General features: G+C 41.6%; 1 protein-coding gene across 1 annotated transcript in view; it reads right to left on the reverse strand.

The window, feature by feature from the left end:
* The window catches only part of MAP1B (microtubule associated protein 1B), a 108186-nt gene extending 93852 nt beyond the window's left edge, over nucleotides 1–14334 (reverse strand). The window contains exons 1-2 of the mRNA XM_039543857.1: nucleotides 13886–14334; nucleotides 7756–7857 (exon numbers count right to left, since the gene is read on the reverse strand). Coding sequence (XP_039399791.1) covers nucleotides 7756–7857; nucleotides 13886–14063 — 280 coding nt within the window. The 5' untranslated portion in view covers nucleotides 14064–14334. The remainder of the gene's footprint in view (nucleotides 1–7755; nucleotides 7858–13885) is intronic.
* Between the last annotated feature and the right edge of the window lie 221 nt (nucleotides 14335–14555).

Consider the following 14555-nt stretch of genomic DNA (forward strand, 5'->3'; position numbering starts at 1 on the left):
ATAAAGTCACATTTCTATAGAAGTAATAATGGCTAAAATGCAATGCACAAATTCTCCATTACAAGACAAATAAAAGGTACTTATGTCATTTTAATTAAAAATCTACACATAGTATTCAGTCAGACAGCACTAAGGTTTATATGCAACAACTCAACAAGGATAATTAATAATAAAAAGGTGTGTATGGTATGTTGTGTGTATTTTAACACAAGAAAAGCTGCACATCTCTGAGAGTGACCTTTATTGATTAAGCAGCAAAGAATCCTGTGGCACCTTATAGACTAACAGACGTTTTGCAGCATGAGCTTTCGTGGGTGAATACCCACTTCTTCAGATGCAAGCAGTGGAAATTTCCAGGGACAGGTGTGTATATATAAGCAAGCAAGAAGCAAGCTAGAGATAACGAGGTTAGATCTATCAGGGAGGATGGGGCCCTGTTCCAGCAGCTGAGGTGTGAAAGCCAAGGGAGGAGAAACTGGTTCTGTAATTGGCAAGCCATTCACAGTCTTTGTTTAGTCCTAAACTGATGGTGTTAAATTTGCAGATGAATTGGAGCTCAGCAGTTTCTCTTTGAAGTCTGGTCCTAAAGTTTTTTTGTTGTAAGATGGCCACCTTAACATCTGCTATTGTGTGGCCAGGGAGGTTGAAGTGTTCTCCTACAGGTTTTTGTATATTGCCATTCCTAATGTCTGATTTGTGTCCATTTATCCTTTTCCTTAGAGACTGTCCAGTTTGGCCGATGTACATAGCAGAGGGGCATTGCTGGCATATGATGGCATATATTACATTGGTGGACGTGCAGGTGAATGAACCGGTGATGGTGTGGCTGATCTGGTTAGGTCCTGTGATGGTGTTGCTGGTGTAGATATGTGGGCAGAGTTGGCATCGAGGTTTGTTGCATGGGTTGGTTCCTGAGCTAGAGTTACTATGGTGTGGTGTGCAGTTGTTGGTGAGAATATGCTTCAGGTTAGCAGGTTGTCTGTGGGCGAGGGTTGTCTGTACAACCGTATCTGCTCTAACCCCGCAGACAGAGACCAACACCTAGAAAATCTCCACCAAGCATTCTCAAGACTACAGTACCCACACGAGGAAATAAGGAAACAGATCAACAGAGCCAGATGTGTACCCAGAAACCTCCTTCTGCAAGACAAACCCAAGAAAGAAACCAACAGGACTCCACTGGCCATCACATACAGTCCCCAGCTCAAACCCCTCCAATGCATCATCAGGGATCTACAACCCATCCTGGACAATGATCCCACACTTTCACAGGCCTTGGGTGGCAGGCCAGTCCTCCCAACAGACAACCTGCCAACCTGAAGCATATTCTCACCAACAACTGCACACCACACCATAGTAACTCTAGCTCAGGAACCAACCCATGCAACAAACCTCGATGCGAACTTTGCCCACATATCTACACCAGCAACACCATCACAGGACCTAACCAGATCAGCCACACCATCACCGGTTCATTCACCTGCACGTCCACCAATGTAATATATGCCATCATATGCCAGCAATGCCCCTCTGCTATGTACATCGGCCAAACTGGACAGTCTCTAAGGAAAAGGATAAATGGACACAAATCAGACATTAGGAATGGCAATATACAAAAACCTGTAGGAGAACACTTCAACCTCCCTGGCCACACAATAGCAGATGTTAAGGTGGCCATCTTACAACAAAAAAACTTTAGGACCAGACTTCAAAGAGAAACTGCTGAGCTCCAATTCATCTGCAAATTTAACACCATCAGTTTAGGACTAAACAAAGACTGTGAATGGCTTGCCAATTACAGAACCAGTTTCTCCTCCCTTGGCTTTCACACCTCAGCTGCTGGAACAGGGCCCCATCCTCCCTGATAGATCTAACCTCGTTATCTCTAGCTTGCTTCTTGCTTGCTTATATATACACACCTGTCCCTGGAAATTTCCACTGCTTGCATCTGAAGAAGTGGGTATTCACCCACGAAAGCTCATGCTGCAAAACGTCTGTTAGTCTATAAGGTGCCACAGGATTCTTTGTTGCTTCTACAGAACCAGACTAACACGGCTACCCCTCTGATACTTTATTGATTAATAAAAGCAACAAAGAATCCTGTGGCACCTTATAGACTAACAGACGTTTTGCAGCATGAGCTTTCGTGGGTGAATACCCACTTCTTCAGATGCAAGTGGACCACGGCTACCCCTCTGATACTTGATTTATTGATTAAGCATCTATGCCACATTGTATTACAAGATGGCATTTGGCAGAAAGTTTATATTTTAAAGTGTGGTGCAAACAATGCCTATGCAGCAACATCTGCTTCAAGAAAGTTTCTTTGAACATCTTACAAAAGTAATACAGATTAAAATAAAGCAGACATGGGCACCAACTTATATGGGCTCTTGGAGCTAAAGCCCCAGGAATATTCATAATCAGGGGCTCTGCTCCACCAATATTTGGAGCTAGATTTTTTCCCCCTCCCACTTTGTCACAACAGGTGCAACAAAATTTAATACCGTATATTAGGTATTAATAGGCAAGTGCTGCTTCTGACTTTCCACTTTTAATTGACCCTTGTAATCTTGTGGTGCTGACGCATTGTAGCTTCATTTTATATCAGCTTACAGGGTGAGAGCGGGGGGGGGGCGGGGGACCACCATTTTGGGCCCCACCAAAAATTATACGAACCTGCCGCCTATGAAAGCAGATGAACCCAAATTGGCATGCATGTGGTTGCATGTCTCTCTATAGATACGTATTTTGTATGTGCACACACTTCTCCACAAAAAGACAAAGGAGAGAGAAGGAATACAAAGCCAGTGGAAAAGACAGAACCAGCAGGGAGGGCGATAACCCACCCTGGACATGTTTGTCAGTCAACTGGGATTCTCAACAACCACACTGAGAACCTGCAGACTAAACTGATACATCACCTTTTATTCTTTCTAAATGTGCTACTCTATTCAAATAATTTCTCCAACACAGAAACAATACATTTTGGGTAGAATTCACCCTACTACAGAGGGCCCAAGGCAACCCCTCCTCACTGTTTAAGTCTCAAGATGTAGATGGAGATATGGATGAAATGGCCACCACCAAGGCCTCCACTTCCTCTCCACATCAGTGAGCTCCTGCCTGGTACTGAATAGGCAAAGACACGTTCATTTGGGGCAAACTAGGAAAGGAGACAATAGGAACTAGTCTACACACAATCCTTGCTGGTTTAGCTAAAATGGATTTTATTTGGACAAGGCCTAGAATCCACACTGATCCAGTGGCTGGAAGCCTCTGTGTAGGAGGCAGAAAGGGGCAGAAGAACATTTGTGGAGGGCCTGACTGAATGAAGGAGAATATGTTCCACCACCCTCAACCCACACTGATTCCCTACACAAAGCCTATTTACTCTGGCTTTGTGTAAGAAGAATTTCATCTATTATGCAATTGCAAAATAAATTTTTATTTAAAAAGAACTAACAAATTGTTTAAAGGTAGCTCTGTTTTAAAATAAATACTAGTCAGTATTTTTCCACCCTCATCTCAGCATGAGATAAATTGTTGCATGGGGGGGGTGAGAGAGATTTTTTTCCTCTTGTGAAGTTTACTTCAAAATATGATGGAAATTATCATCAGCTCATGATGGAGAAAACAAAGAAGTAAGCACTGGAGTATTTATTTTAAGTAGTGTTCCTTGTTGTCTTGGCAACCATTTTATTAGCTTTGCATTTATTTTTCACCAGGACTTGACAACTTCAGTGCAAGATTTTTTTTTATTAAGGAGCCTGCTAACTCAGCTACTGTATAAGCCATAGGAAAGGGCCTGTTAGCATTTCCATTCTAAACCCCATTTTTGAGGGCATGATATATTGTCTTTATAAGTACTATTCTGGCTATACCTGAGCATACAGAACACCAGCAAGTGAATTTATTCTTTTATAACATTTAAAGAACTATGTTGGAACTTAATTCTACTCCCATTGATATCAATGGGAGTTTTGTCACGCACTGCAGTGGGAGCAAAATTAGGCCTCAAATTAACTTATTCCTCAGATATACAAATGTAAAAAGTAAGGATGCTCAGGAGAGGCATATTCTCTTCAGTACCTCTCCTTTCACCTTATGAGTGTGACCCCACCTTTGTCAGACCCTTTTGGAGTAACATACCCTGTTTGCATTGTTGCTTTCCGTAGCCCTTGAATTGCTGTGAAAGGTGCGAGGAAACTTATTACTCTTGGCTCTGTCACTGTGCAGCCATGCAGGGACTGCACAACATTTTTGTTACACATTTATATTGTGGTAGCACTTAGAGGGCCTTCACCACGTGGAGGACTCCACTGTGCTAAGCTCTACACAAACATTAGTAAAGACAGTGCCTACCCCAAAAAGTTTATCTGGTTTTATGTTTGGATCACACTGAGGGCTTAGTTTTAAACAGACAAAAGCAGGGAGTTTCAAAATTAAGGGTGACATTTGTTATTTAACTATACCCCCATCTTGCATATGATGGGTCCTACTGGAATCTCGTCAGGTTGATTTCCCCCCCATGATGACTATTGTATACTTGTTTTACTGAACATGGGTCTTAGCTACCTGGATTTTCCAAGATGAGGAGAAATTTAGTCGGTTTTGCATTTAACACAAAATGTTAACTCTGTTGTGAAATCAATCATAATTTAATTTCAATCCAGGCTCAGAAATTTCAACAGAAATCAGTTACTTTGATATTTTATGCAAAAAGGACTCCAAAAAAGGTCTCCAAAAAAGGCCTCCTTTTCATGGCACAAAATGGAAAGCACAATGGAGTCTCACATGGGTTCAGTACCAAGGCACTGAGGATAGACACCAATTTTTTGCCCTCAGTTCTGTGAAGAAGGATCTCACTGAGGTCAATGAGAGTCTTATATAAGCATCTGAGGGTAGAATTTGACCTAGAGTGCAGGCTTCACTTCTGAATTTCCTCACTTTTTCAGGTTTAAGCCAGATTCTTTAATGCCTTTGAACATAGATTTGTGTGTCTTATTGTTTAAAGACTGAGCAGTGCTAGAAAACACATTTATACTGTTTGTCATAGAGATCGTGATGAATTCAAGTCACATACAATTAAGCTGTAATTCTACACAATGACAGATTAAACAGGCTGTCTAGACAAAAAAGGCAGCTAAAAATACAATTCCTAGAGAATATTTCCTAGATGATTTTATAATCTTTCCATTGAAAAAATAGAGTGTATAATCTTACTTTTTATTTAAATGATATCAGAGGATTTGCTTGGTTTTAATTCATGTAAACCTATCAAAAAATAATGTCCCAAGTTAAGCCATTTATCTACACTTGCTGAAAATCTGAAATGCACGGTCATGTTTCTGCTAAAATAAAGGCACAGATTTTTTAGCTGAAATCTTAAATTAGACATTTACAAATTAAATTTAGGTGTAATGTACAGTTCCACCCTCAGGGTCAAATCCTGCTAGTCTTACTCATCTAACTACTCTCAAAGCAACAAAAGGGAAACTTGTGTAACTAAGCAGCTGAATTTGGTTCATGATCAATGAAATTTAAACCAAATTGCAAGATATGTACTTTGGATTTGATCCCGCTTCCATGAAAGTCAACGATGGCAAGACTAGGACCTAGACGTTCATTTTTATTTTTTAATTTGTTCTGCTGTTTCACAGGCCAAGGGGAAAAGTCCAAAAATTTTTGGTTTTCTAAATCTAGCACAGTCTATGCACATTTGGTCACCAGTCTGTTTATTAGAGACAAATGCTATTGTAACTAATACTGCACGAAGTTACAGAAAAATCTCCAGTGTGTTAACCAAGATGACAGAGTGAATACTGCAAGACAAGAAGCATCAGAATCTCTTTGTTACAATTTGTGATACTGATTCTAGGAATCTGCTGTAGCAGCATTTCTTAACCTTCCCTACCATGCTCATGACCAGTAATTTTAATGTTATTTACTCAATATTATGCTGCATTAGTTGTTACACTTACATCCACAAATATTTCACCAGTGAAAACAACCTACATTCCTTTGAGAAGACTGTATAGTATTAACTAACATCTACGGTTGATTGCGCACATGCCTAAACTCAAGATTTGTTTTTTAAAAAAAAAAAAAAGGTAGAAAACTTACCAATCATCAGATTCCCATGAAATGACAGAAGTCAATTCTGTATGATTCACAACAAACTATAAAATTAATTTTTATTGGTACAAATCCTCATATGAAAAGCAGGCTTTAAGAGAAGTCAGAAGAGAAGATTTAGGTTTCATGCCTCCCATAAAAGTCCACAGTCCCCACGGAAGTGAAAGAAAAGTGTTCCCTCAACCATTCAAAGCAGGGGAGTGGAAAATTCTATCTGAGCCACTCAGACACAACACTATACAAGCCATGTTCACAGAACAGGAATTATACCAATTCTGAAGGGCTTTATCATACTGCAAAATTAGCAGTTCAGATGTAGTCATAGTGTAGTCAAAATAGGGGAAAAGAAAAAGCTGACTTGTAGGGGGAAAAGAAATGGACTTGACTGAACAATGAATCCCAGAGTAAGCCAGTCCTCCCTTTCTGTATAACAAAGTGGTGGCCAGGAGTCATTTCTGTAGCAGTGCCCCTCCATCATACCCAAATGCCACAGAAGGCCCTCCAAAACAGTTTGAGGTGCTATGTGAAGACGGGGTGGACTTGAGATTAAAGGGGAGCAGGGCCCTCTCTCCCTCCCCAACTAACTAGGCGGAAATCAGCTGAAAATTGTATTAATCTTTAAATTACAATATTCCATTCTGTGGAACTGGTGCTGAGGCACGTCTTCTAGTGGATTCCCCTGAGGTTTACGTAGATCTCAGGGGATCTGTGGTTTCTGGCAGCTGAAAACCCTTTTCATTAACTGAGGGATGGAGGTAGCCTTGTTTAAAGTAAGTGCCCCAAGATAGTAATTTGCTGAACAGAGCCTGCTCTGATGCAAAGAAATACCCGAGAAAGCAAAAGCTTCTTACTCATTCTCAAAATGTACATTAAGTAAGGAAATGGATGGGGCAGAGAACTGTTACAGGGCTACAGAGTTTTTCACCTTTCAGTTATCAGTTCAATTCCAGCCCAAGTAAGTAGTAACCAAAAGTTACTACCTTTTGATAGCTCTTTGGTGACCTGTTCACCAGGAGTTGATAGGCTAAATCCAGTTCCTTCTGAACACATTTCCATGAGACAAAACCTCCACCTTTTGTTCCAGACTTACTCTCAGAGAGAACCATGAGTGAATGATTTTAGAGAATGAACCACCCCTCCTCCCTCTCTAGAAGTAGTCCATCCAAGTCAGGATCAAGGCACATTGTTGAGATTGTGCTGTGCCTATTCTAATAAAAGACCCCCAGTCTCCAGGGCTGTTAATCTGTCACTTTACGTTAAGGAAAACAACCACTCATTCAAAGAATGAGTATTGCCTAAACCTCAGTAGCACCCAAATATCAATATGGAATGAAGCTGAACATAGCGTTGAACATGCAAAATAACTAAAGCATAGGTTTTAGTTGGCTTACCGTACAAAGTACTATCAAATATATTGCATCACATATTTGAATATTTTGACAAAAGAATATGTCTGAAGCTTTTTTTTTTTTAAATAGAGAGAACAATCATCCTGTGTCAGAGACTAAAAACTAAGCTGAGTTATGCAGTAGTTTTTTTGTTTTTTGTGGGGGATTTTTGTTCCTTTTTTTAAAAAAGCTATGTCAAACATTGGTCAAAACTAAAAGGAACTCTTACCTCGAACTTCAGGAGAAAACCGAGCTGAATGGCGAGACACAAAAAGTTTCAGTTCTTGGTCTAAGTTGCATTCAATCAGATTTGTGTCCCATGATCGGATTCCTACAAGTCAAAACACAATATATATTCATATTTAACATGAGTGGTTTGAAAAAGTTTTCAACTGAATATTTTGGATTCTCATTCATCAGAGTTAAATATTTCTCCATTCCAAAGCCTGCTTGTGTCCCATCCTCTCTCTCTCATATCCACACATTTGACAGCTATTTTGTTCATTTGCACTCACTATATAGCCCAATCTTGTATGATACTGAACATTCCGACACCACTAAAGACAGTGGTCAGTGAGAAATGAGGGAAAGTCCATTCATTGGTGCTAAAAAGTGGTGGCTCCTGCAATCTGAGAATTGCTTGTTGATGATTCTGCAGCATTATGACATTTATTAATAGTATATGCCCCCAAACTGACTTGCAATGTAATAATACATTGTTTTTACTGATCATTACCTACTGAATTGCATAAAACTAAATTATTCAGGGGAATATTTTAGCCACGTTACAAGATCATTGTGTTTGCTCCCATGAAAGAAAAATTACATCAGCTTACATTTATTATAGTCCCAATACTTTAAGTATTAAATTGGCAGATCTCTTAATGAAGAGCTGTTATGCTAGTAATGAGCCATCTCATTTAAAGTGAAAATATAAATTGTTACTTTATTCCCTTTGTTCAAGAAGTGTCAAAATTCTGTCTCTCTGAAACATAATATACTACTTGATCTCCTCTCTTAAATTAAATTGGAAACAGTCCTACTACTTTGCTGTCCAGTTTCTTTTCTCAGTTATTTAAAGAGGGAGATTCTTGACACATGTAAGGCACTGAAACTTATGTTTCCATAATAAATATTTTTAAAAGTTTATAGTTGGGAGGGGAGAATGAAGTTACCAGTTTAAATATCACAGGAATGAGAAAACCAAATATGAAATGATCTGGAATGCTTTGTATTTTTCTACAACTCAAAAATTCTTTATTTTTTAAAAAGTGAAAAAGTGTGCAGGCAGTTGTTCTCCAATAAGGTACAGGTACTCGCACCACTCTGAAAATAAATTTAAACGTTCATCCTCTTCTGCTGGGGTGTGGTGATTAGACAAGCACAAACTAGCCAAGCTGGATGGCAAGTGGATGGGTAGAGGGAAAGGAGCAGAGTCTATAATGGTATCTTCCTCTTCCCATTCCCATAAGCTGAATTGTCTCTCTGGCTTTTCTGTACATGTCCTGTCATGCAACTGTGAAGTTGGAGCTCTGCAGTAGTTGGGGAGGGAGGACCCAGTTGGAGGAGCTAGAGTAAGGGTGAGGGCAGCCACTCAATATGGTACCATCCCCTGGCATTTCTTCTGGAAATTCCAACATGACTTAGGAGTTAATGCTCAAACTAGCAGCACTATTTCCCACTTTCTTCTCCCTCAAGGGGGAAAAAAGAAACCCTAGTTCTAGCCTGACTGGATGGTAGGGATGAAAAGAAAGAAGTCACAGAGAGAGTTCAGCACTCTGCATGGTTCGCCTGAGATCATTAGGTCTGATGACTGGATTCCCCATACAAGTTTGAGGATCTGCATTTCAAGGGCCTTGCCCCCTGCCCACTCCAGAGGCCTTTGCTATAGAGAGAAAATCCATCTAATGCTTCCGGCAGCTTCAAATCTGTTGAAATACAGGTTTATTTCTCCCATTTCCATGTGATTTTGCAGGGGAGGAGATGATTTAACTCTTAGCTTGCTGTTTTGATCCAATAGCTACTTTGTGCCATCAATGACATCATAGGAATGCTCATTCTGCAGCAGGTCCAGAAGGCACATAGAGAGTAGCTACTTTTGATGATTTTTCATAAGTGTCTTTATGACAGCTTTTCAGCCAGACTATCAGTGTGCCTGATATTGGGGTATGTCACTTTATTAATAAACTGCAGTTTTTAAACAATTTTAAAATACAAGTTTTAGAAATATATAATTTTCCATACATTTCATAATAGTTTATTAAAATAATTCCCTAACTAAATTACTTAGTTGAACTATAGAGGGGCTCTCTCAGTACTTGAATTGTAACATCTTTGCATGTAGGCACCGGAGGTCACCCACTGCTAAGAGTCTTCCTATCTTCATTTGCTAGAAACTTCTTGGTCATGCAGTGCATTTTTTGGTGAATGAATTTGGGAATTAAATACACCACAGTAACAGTGTTCATATTTAACTGTTTCCATGTGTCAAATACTTCAAATCAAGAATAATCTTAAAGATATCATACCCAGCATCAAGCATCATCCAGATAAGTAGGACATCAGAGAAATGCTTTTTGTAAATGTACACTGACCATAGATCATGAAGCTAAACAATGGTGATTAAACAAGTCCTAAACTCAGGCAAGCTCCAGACAACAGCTCATTGACCTATAATAGCAAACCCTGAGTGATGAGCAATGGTGTTGTTTAGAGATAGACTACAAGCATTTGGTAGACCTATTAAGCAACACAGACGTTGATTCAGTGATGTTGCAGGCACACAGTGTCTGTCCTGCCATCATTCGGTGCATGGACATCCTTTTGATGCAAATGTATAGAGTGTAGATTTATGCCTGGACTGAGATTCTACAATACAATACTGGAACAGAGCCAGATTGTTCAACCTGTCAATGTGCAAAACAGAAGATTCAAGAAAATGTTGGAAGCTTAAAATGATAAACCTCTATCCCGCTGTCCTCGGGAGCCAAAAAAAATCTTACCGCGTTATAGGTGAAACCGCATTATCTCAAACTTGCTTTGATCCGCTGGAGCATGCAGCCCCGCCCCCGTGGAGCGCTGCTTTACCATATTATATCCGAATTCATGTTATATCGGGTCACATTATATTGGGGTAGAGGTGTATGTAATTATTTTCTTTATCTTAAAGAGCATTTTCTGTACTTGAAGGTCCATGATTCAGCATTTCTGATATAAACACCATATTTCAAATAGTAAAAGTGATAACGATAAGTATATGTATTGTTATGCATGTAGTCAGTGGAAGTACAATGGAACTAGGATCATTACTTCTTTCCGGGATATTAGAAATACAGATGGTGCTAGCCCCTGGACTAATTATACAGCAGAATGGGCACACCCACAAGCCTTAGTCTGTGGATAGATCTTGAAGCCATTTTTTGGCACATCAGAAGGCAACCCTAGACCACTAGAAGACTGACATTTCAAAACAAGTAGTTATACAGAAAGAGATATTTCAGGAATTTAAAAATACAGTTGGCAAACTCAAAACAAGAAACCCTCTCTTCATAAAATTTAAAGCAACTAAATCTGCAATCATCCAGGCTGCATAAGATCAAACCACTGATGTAAATTATCAGATAATATCTTCTCTGATTCTGTTTCTCTTCAGTACAGTACAAGAATCCACAATCTTCAATGATGATGCTCAAAAGACATACCAGACAAGATAGCAAAGAAGAAGAATTAACAGGGACGCTGAACTCTTGAAGGCCTTGTTGAGAATGGATGGTTATGGAATGGAATATTTTTTCCAGATAGTAGTCAGCTTTCCTCAGAAAATAAGAGATTCATCAAGCCCATATTTAGTCCACAAATATACAGCTACTGACTCCCCCAGTGTGTTAATCCAGAACAAAGCAGCTGAACATCAGATCAGTGATATCTCCAGTAGTTGAATTCCTAATCAGATCATCTGCCACCTGCAGGAGAGAGGTGACTTCTAATCCAACATTTTGAGTAGACAGCCCACAGGGTTGCTTATAAATATCTAAAATTTTAAAAGATGCTAAGCTTTGTGAGTTTAGGTGGCAGCAATGGAAACTGTACAGCAGGAATTACACAGCAGAAGCTTCAAGAGCCTGAAGAGGATTTCTTCAGAGGAAGGATGACATCAGATGTCTTGAGGGCAGAAGACACATCCGTTTGCTCTATTAATTATTAATAATTTGATTTAAAAATGCAGCCAACACAGCTTTAACTCAATCAAAACTTGGGTAAAATTAGGAAAATACAATGACCAACTGGTTCTAAATTACAGAGCAGAGCAACAGCCATCAGCAGTTTTCACTAGAAGACAATGGCAGCTATAAATATAAAAAAAGGTAATTTTAAAAGTGGTTAGCTGTGACTAGCTAATCCTTAATCAGAAAAGAGTAAAAAATAAATTTGGAAAAAAATAATGAAGTAAAACAAATGGTGGGTTTTGAAGCAACAATAGAAAGAGACAATTGAAGTCCTATTTGTACTGCTGAACCACACCTATAAACCAGGAATGGTAACAAATTCACTGTTTAAAGATCTCTCTCTGACAATGGACATTTTTTGAAATCTCTATCCTCATCAGCCCAAAAAACAAAACACATTTGTTACAAAAACCATCAGTAATGTAGCTTAATAAACTATGGCATCTAGTAATGATTTTATTTGTACTGCATATCAATATTGTGAAATCAAAGCATTTTCCAATTCACTGAAATCTATTATTTGGAAACAATATCAAGAATTGATTAAGAAAATCATGATTTTCACTTATATTTTGATGGAGTTGTGACTTTTAAAAAAAATATATAGCAAATATACTGAGTCATAGCAGCAGCCTGTAGCTGGATAATGTAAGGATTATGAGAGTTAATGTTCAGATATTTAAATTTTAATCACTTAAATCTTTGTTGTTTTTCTCCTATAAAATCTATTTCTGTAAAATTCTCTAAAGCAAAAAAAAATTCTTATTGCTGAAAGTTGGAAACAATAGAAGCAGCTGAGTTCCTCCTCAGGGGTTCCTTGCTATTCAGAACTACGACTCCCCAAATCCCTTGGATTTTATTTTGCAGTGAGGAAATCCAGTTTGTTTTTTAAAAAATAACTGTTTAAAATGTTTTTTTTCTTGGCTATGTGAACGCCCTTTGTCCGCTATGGGCTGCCATAGGGACCGCAGTGCGGACTGCACCACGCCCACGAGCCGGTATCTCTGGGCAGACAGACTCCAGCAGCACCAAGAGGGGAATAGAGAAAGCGAGGGAGGCATTGCTGCTGCTGCTGCAGAAGACCGGAACGACCTCTGCAGAAAAAACCACTAACACAGCGCAGTAACAATGCGGGGGGGACACAGAGAAGCAAGAATAGTTGGGGGGCGGGGAGCGGCTCGAGATCAGTTGCAGTGGAGGGAGAGGTCTGTTGTCTCACCCGTTCACCTTCTCCTTTCCTTGTGTCTCAGGCTGTGTGGGTGCAGCAAAAGCCAACTGCAGATCTTTGTGCGGGGGAAGCCAGTGCGATATAGAAGGAGCTCCCTCCTTCATCGCTGCTGCTGTTGCTGCTTTATGGACTTAATAGTCGTATATGTCTCATGATACTGCACCTACACTACTAGATTAGCATTGGCTTGAACACAAAGATCAGATTCCTGCAGTCTTTGTCCCCCGTCCCTTATGTCTGGACATTCTCGATAGAGAAGTGACACCTAGGAGGCTGTAGGTCCGAGGGGGGTAAAGGAAAAGGGCAGAAAATAAGCAGCCCCCTCTCCAGCAGGCAGAGATTTCTGTTTGGCTTTCCCCAGTTTTCCTTCTGAAATGGTAAAAAAGGGCAATGATGTCACGCAAGGTGGGGCGCTCCTTGAGCTAAAAGGAAAATTCTCTCTCCCGGGCGCCAAACTGAACCACCAAAACCGCTTCAGGAACCACAGCTGCATCCCTCCGCCGGTTCTAACCCAGGCTACCCTCCCGACCCCTCCAAGGCGCGTGTCAGCCAGCCGAGGAGGCTGAAGCCTGTCTGGGTTGGGCTGGGCGAGCCCCGCTGCCAACTGTTGGCGCTGCGCTGCAGCTCGGAGCAGAGGATTTTCCCCCTCCGAGCAAAGGGAGTGGTTGCATCAGATTCTTTTTTCCTTGTGGTTTAGTGAAGGCAACATCTTGACTCCTGGCGCCGGACGCTGCGGCAGACGGTGAGGAGCCAAGGGCGGGTGCCGAGCCGGGGGCATTTATGGCCGATAAAAGGGGGAGAGGAGACAACAGCAAGGACTTCTGTGCAACCTGTGGTTGTCCCCGTGCCTGCCACCCCCACCCGCAGCAGCAGGGCTGTTCCCGGGGGCGGGACGGGCCGCTTACCTCGCTCTATGTTGCCGATGGCTCGCCTCAGGTGCTCCTCGGTCACGAGCTCGCCGATGACCACCAGCAGGTAGAATTTGCTGTCGAGGAAGCGGTGCGAGAGGCTGGGCGAGGGGGACGCGGGGTTGGGGATGCTACAAGACGGGTCCGGCTCCGCTTCCACCACCACGGTCGCCATCCTGCCAGCCCCTCTCCTCCTCTTGCTGCTGCTCGGGGTGGGGGCAGGGAGGCTGGGAAAGGATTATCTCCAGCGGTGCCTCCCTCCTCGGCGCGGAGCTGCCGAGTGGTGCCTGGCTGCGGGCAGCAGGCGAGTGAGGGCGGGCGGGGAGGCGGCGGCGCTTTTATACCGAGACGGTGCAGGGCTGGGACCCGGGGAGGAGGAGGGGGGACCCGACACATCCCGGCGCGTTGCTGCTGCCGCTGTTCCAGCATCCACAGCTGATGTCATCTGCAGCAAATCATCCCCGGCGCTGCCTCCGGAAGCAGAAGGGACGAGGTGTGCAAACAATGCCCAAGGCTGAGCAAGGTGTGGGGGGCTTGGGGCCCAGCAAACCGCCCTCCTTTGCTGTGCAACCCCCAATCCCGACCTTAGCACACAGGCCCCCCAGAGAGAGGCCAGCGGAGGAGCAAAGTTCAGGCCAAATCTCTCTCTCTCTCTCTCACACACCCC

Source organism: Mauremys reevesii, linkage group 6, assembly GCF_016161935.1.
Source record: "Mauremys reevesii isolate NIE-2019 linkage group 6, ASM1616193v1, whole genome shotgun sequence".
NCBI lineage: Eukaryota > Metazoa > Chordata > Testudines > Geoemydidae > Mauremys > Mauremys reevesii.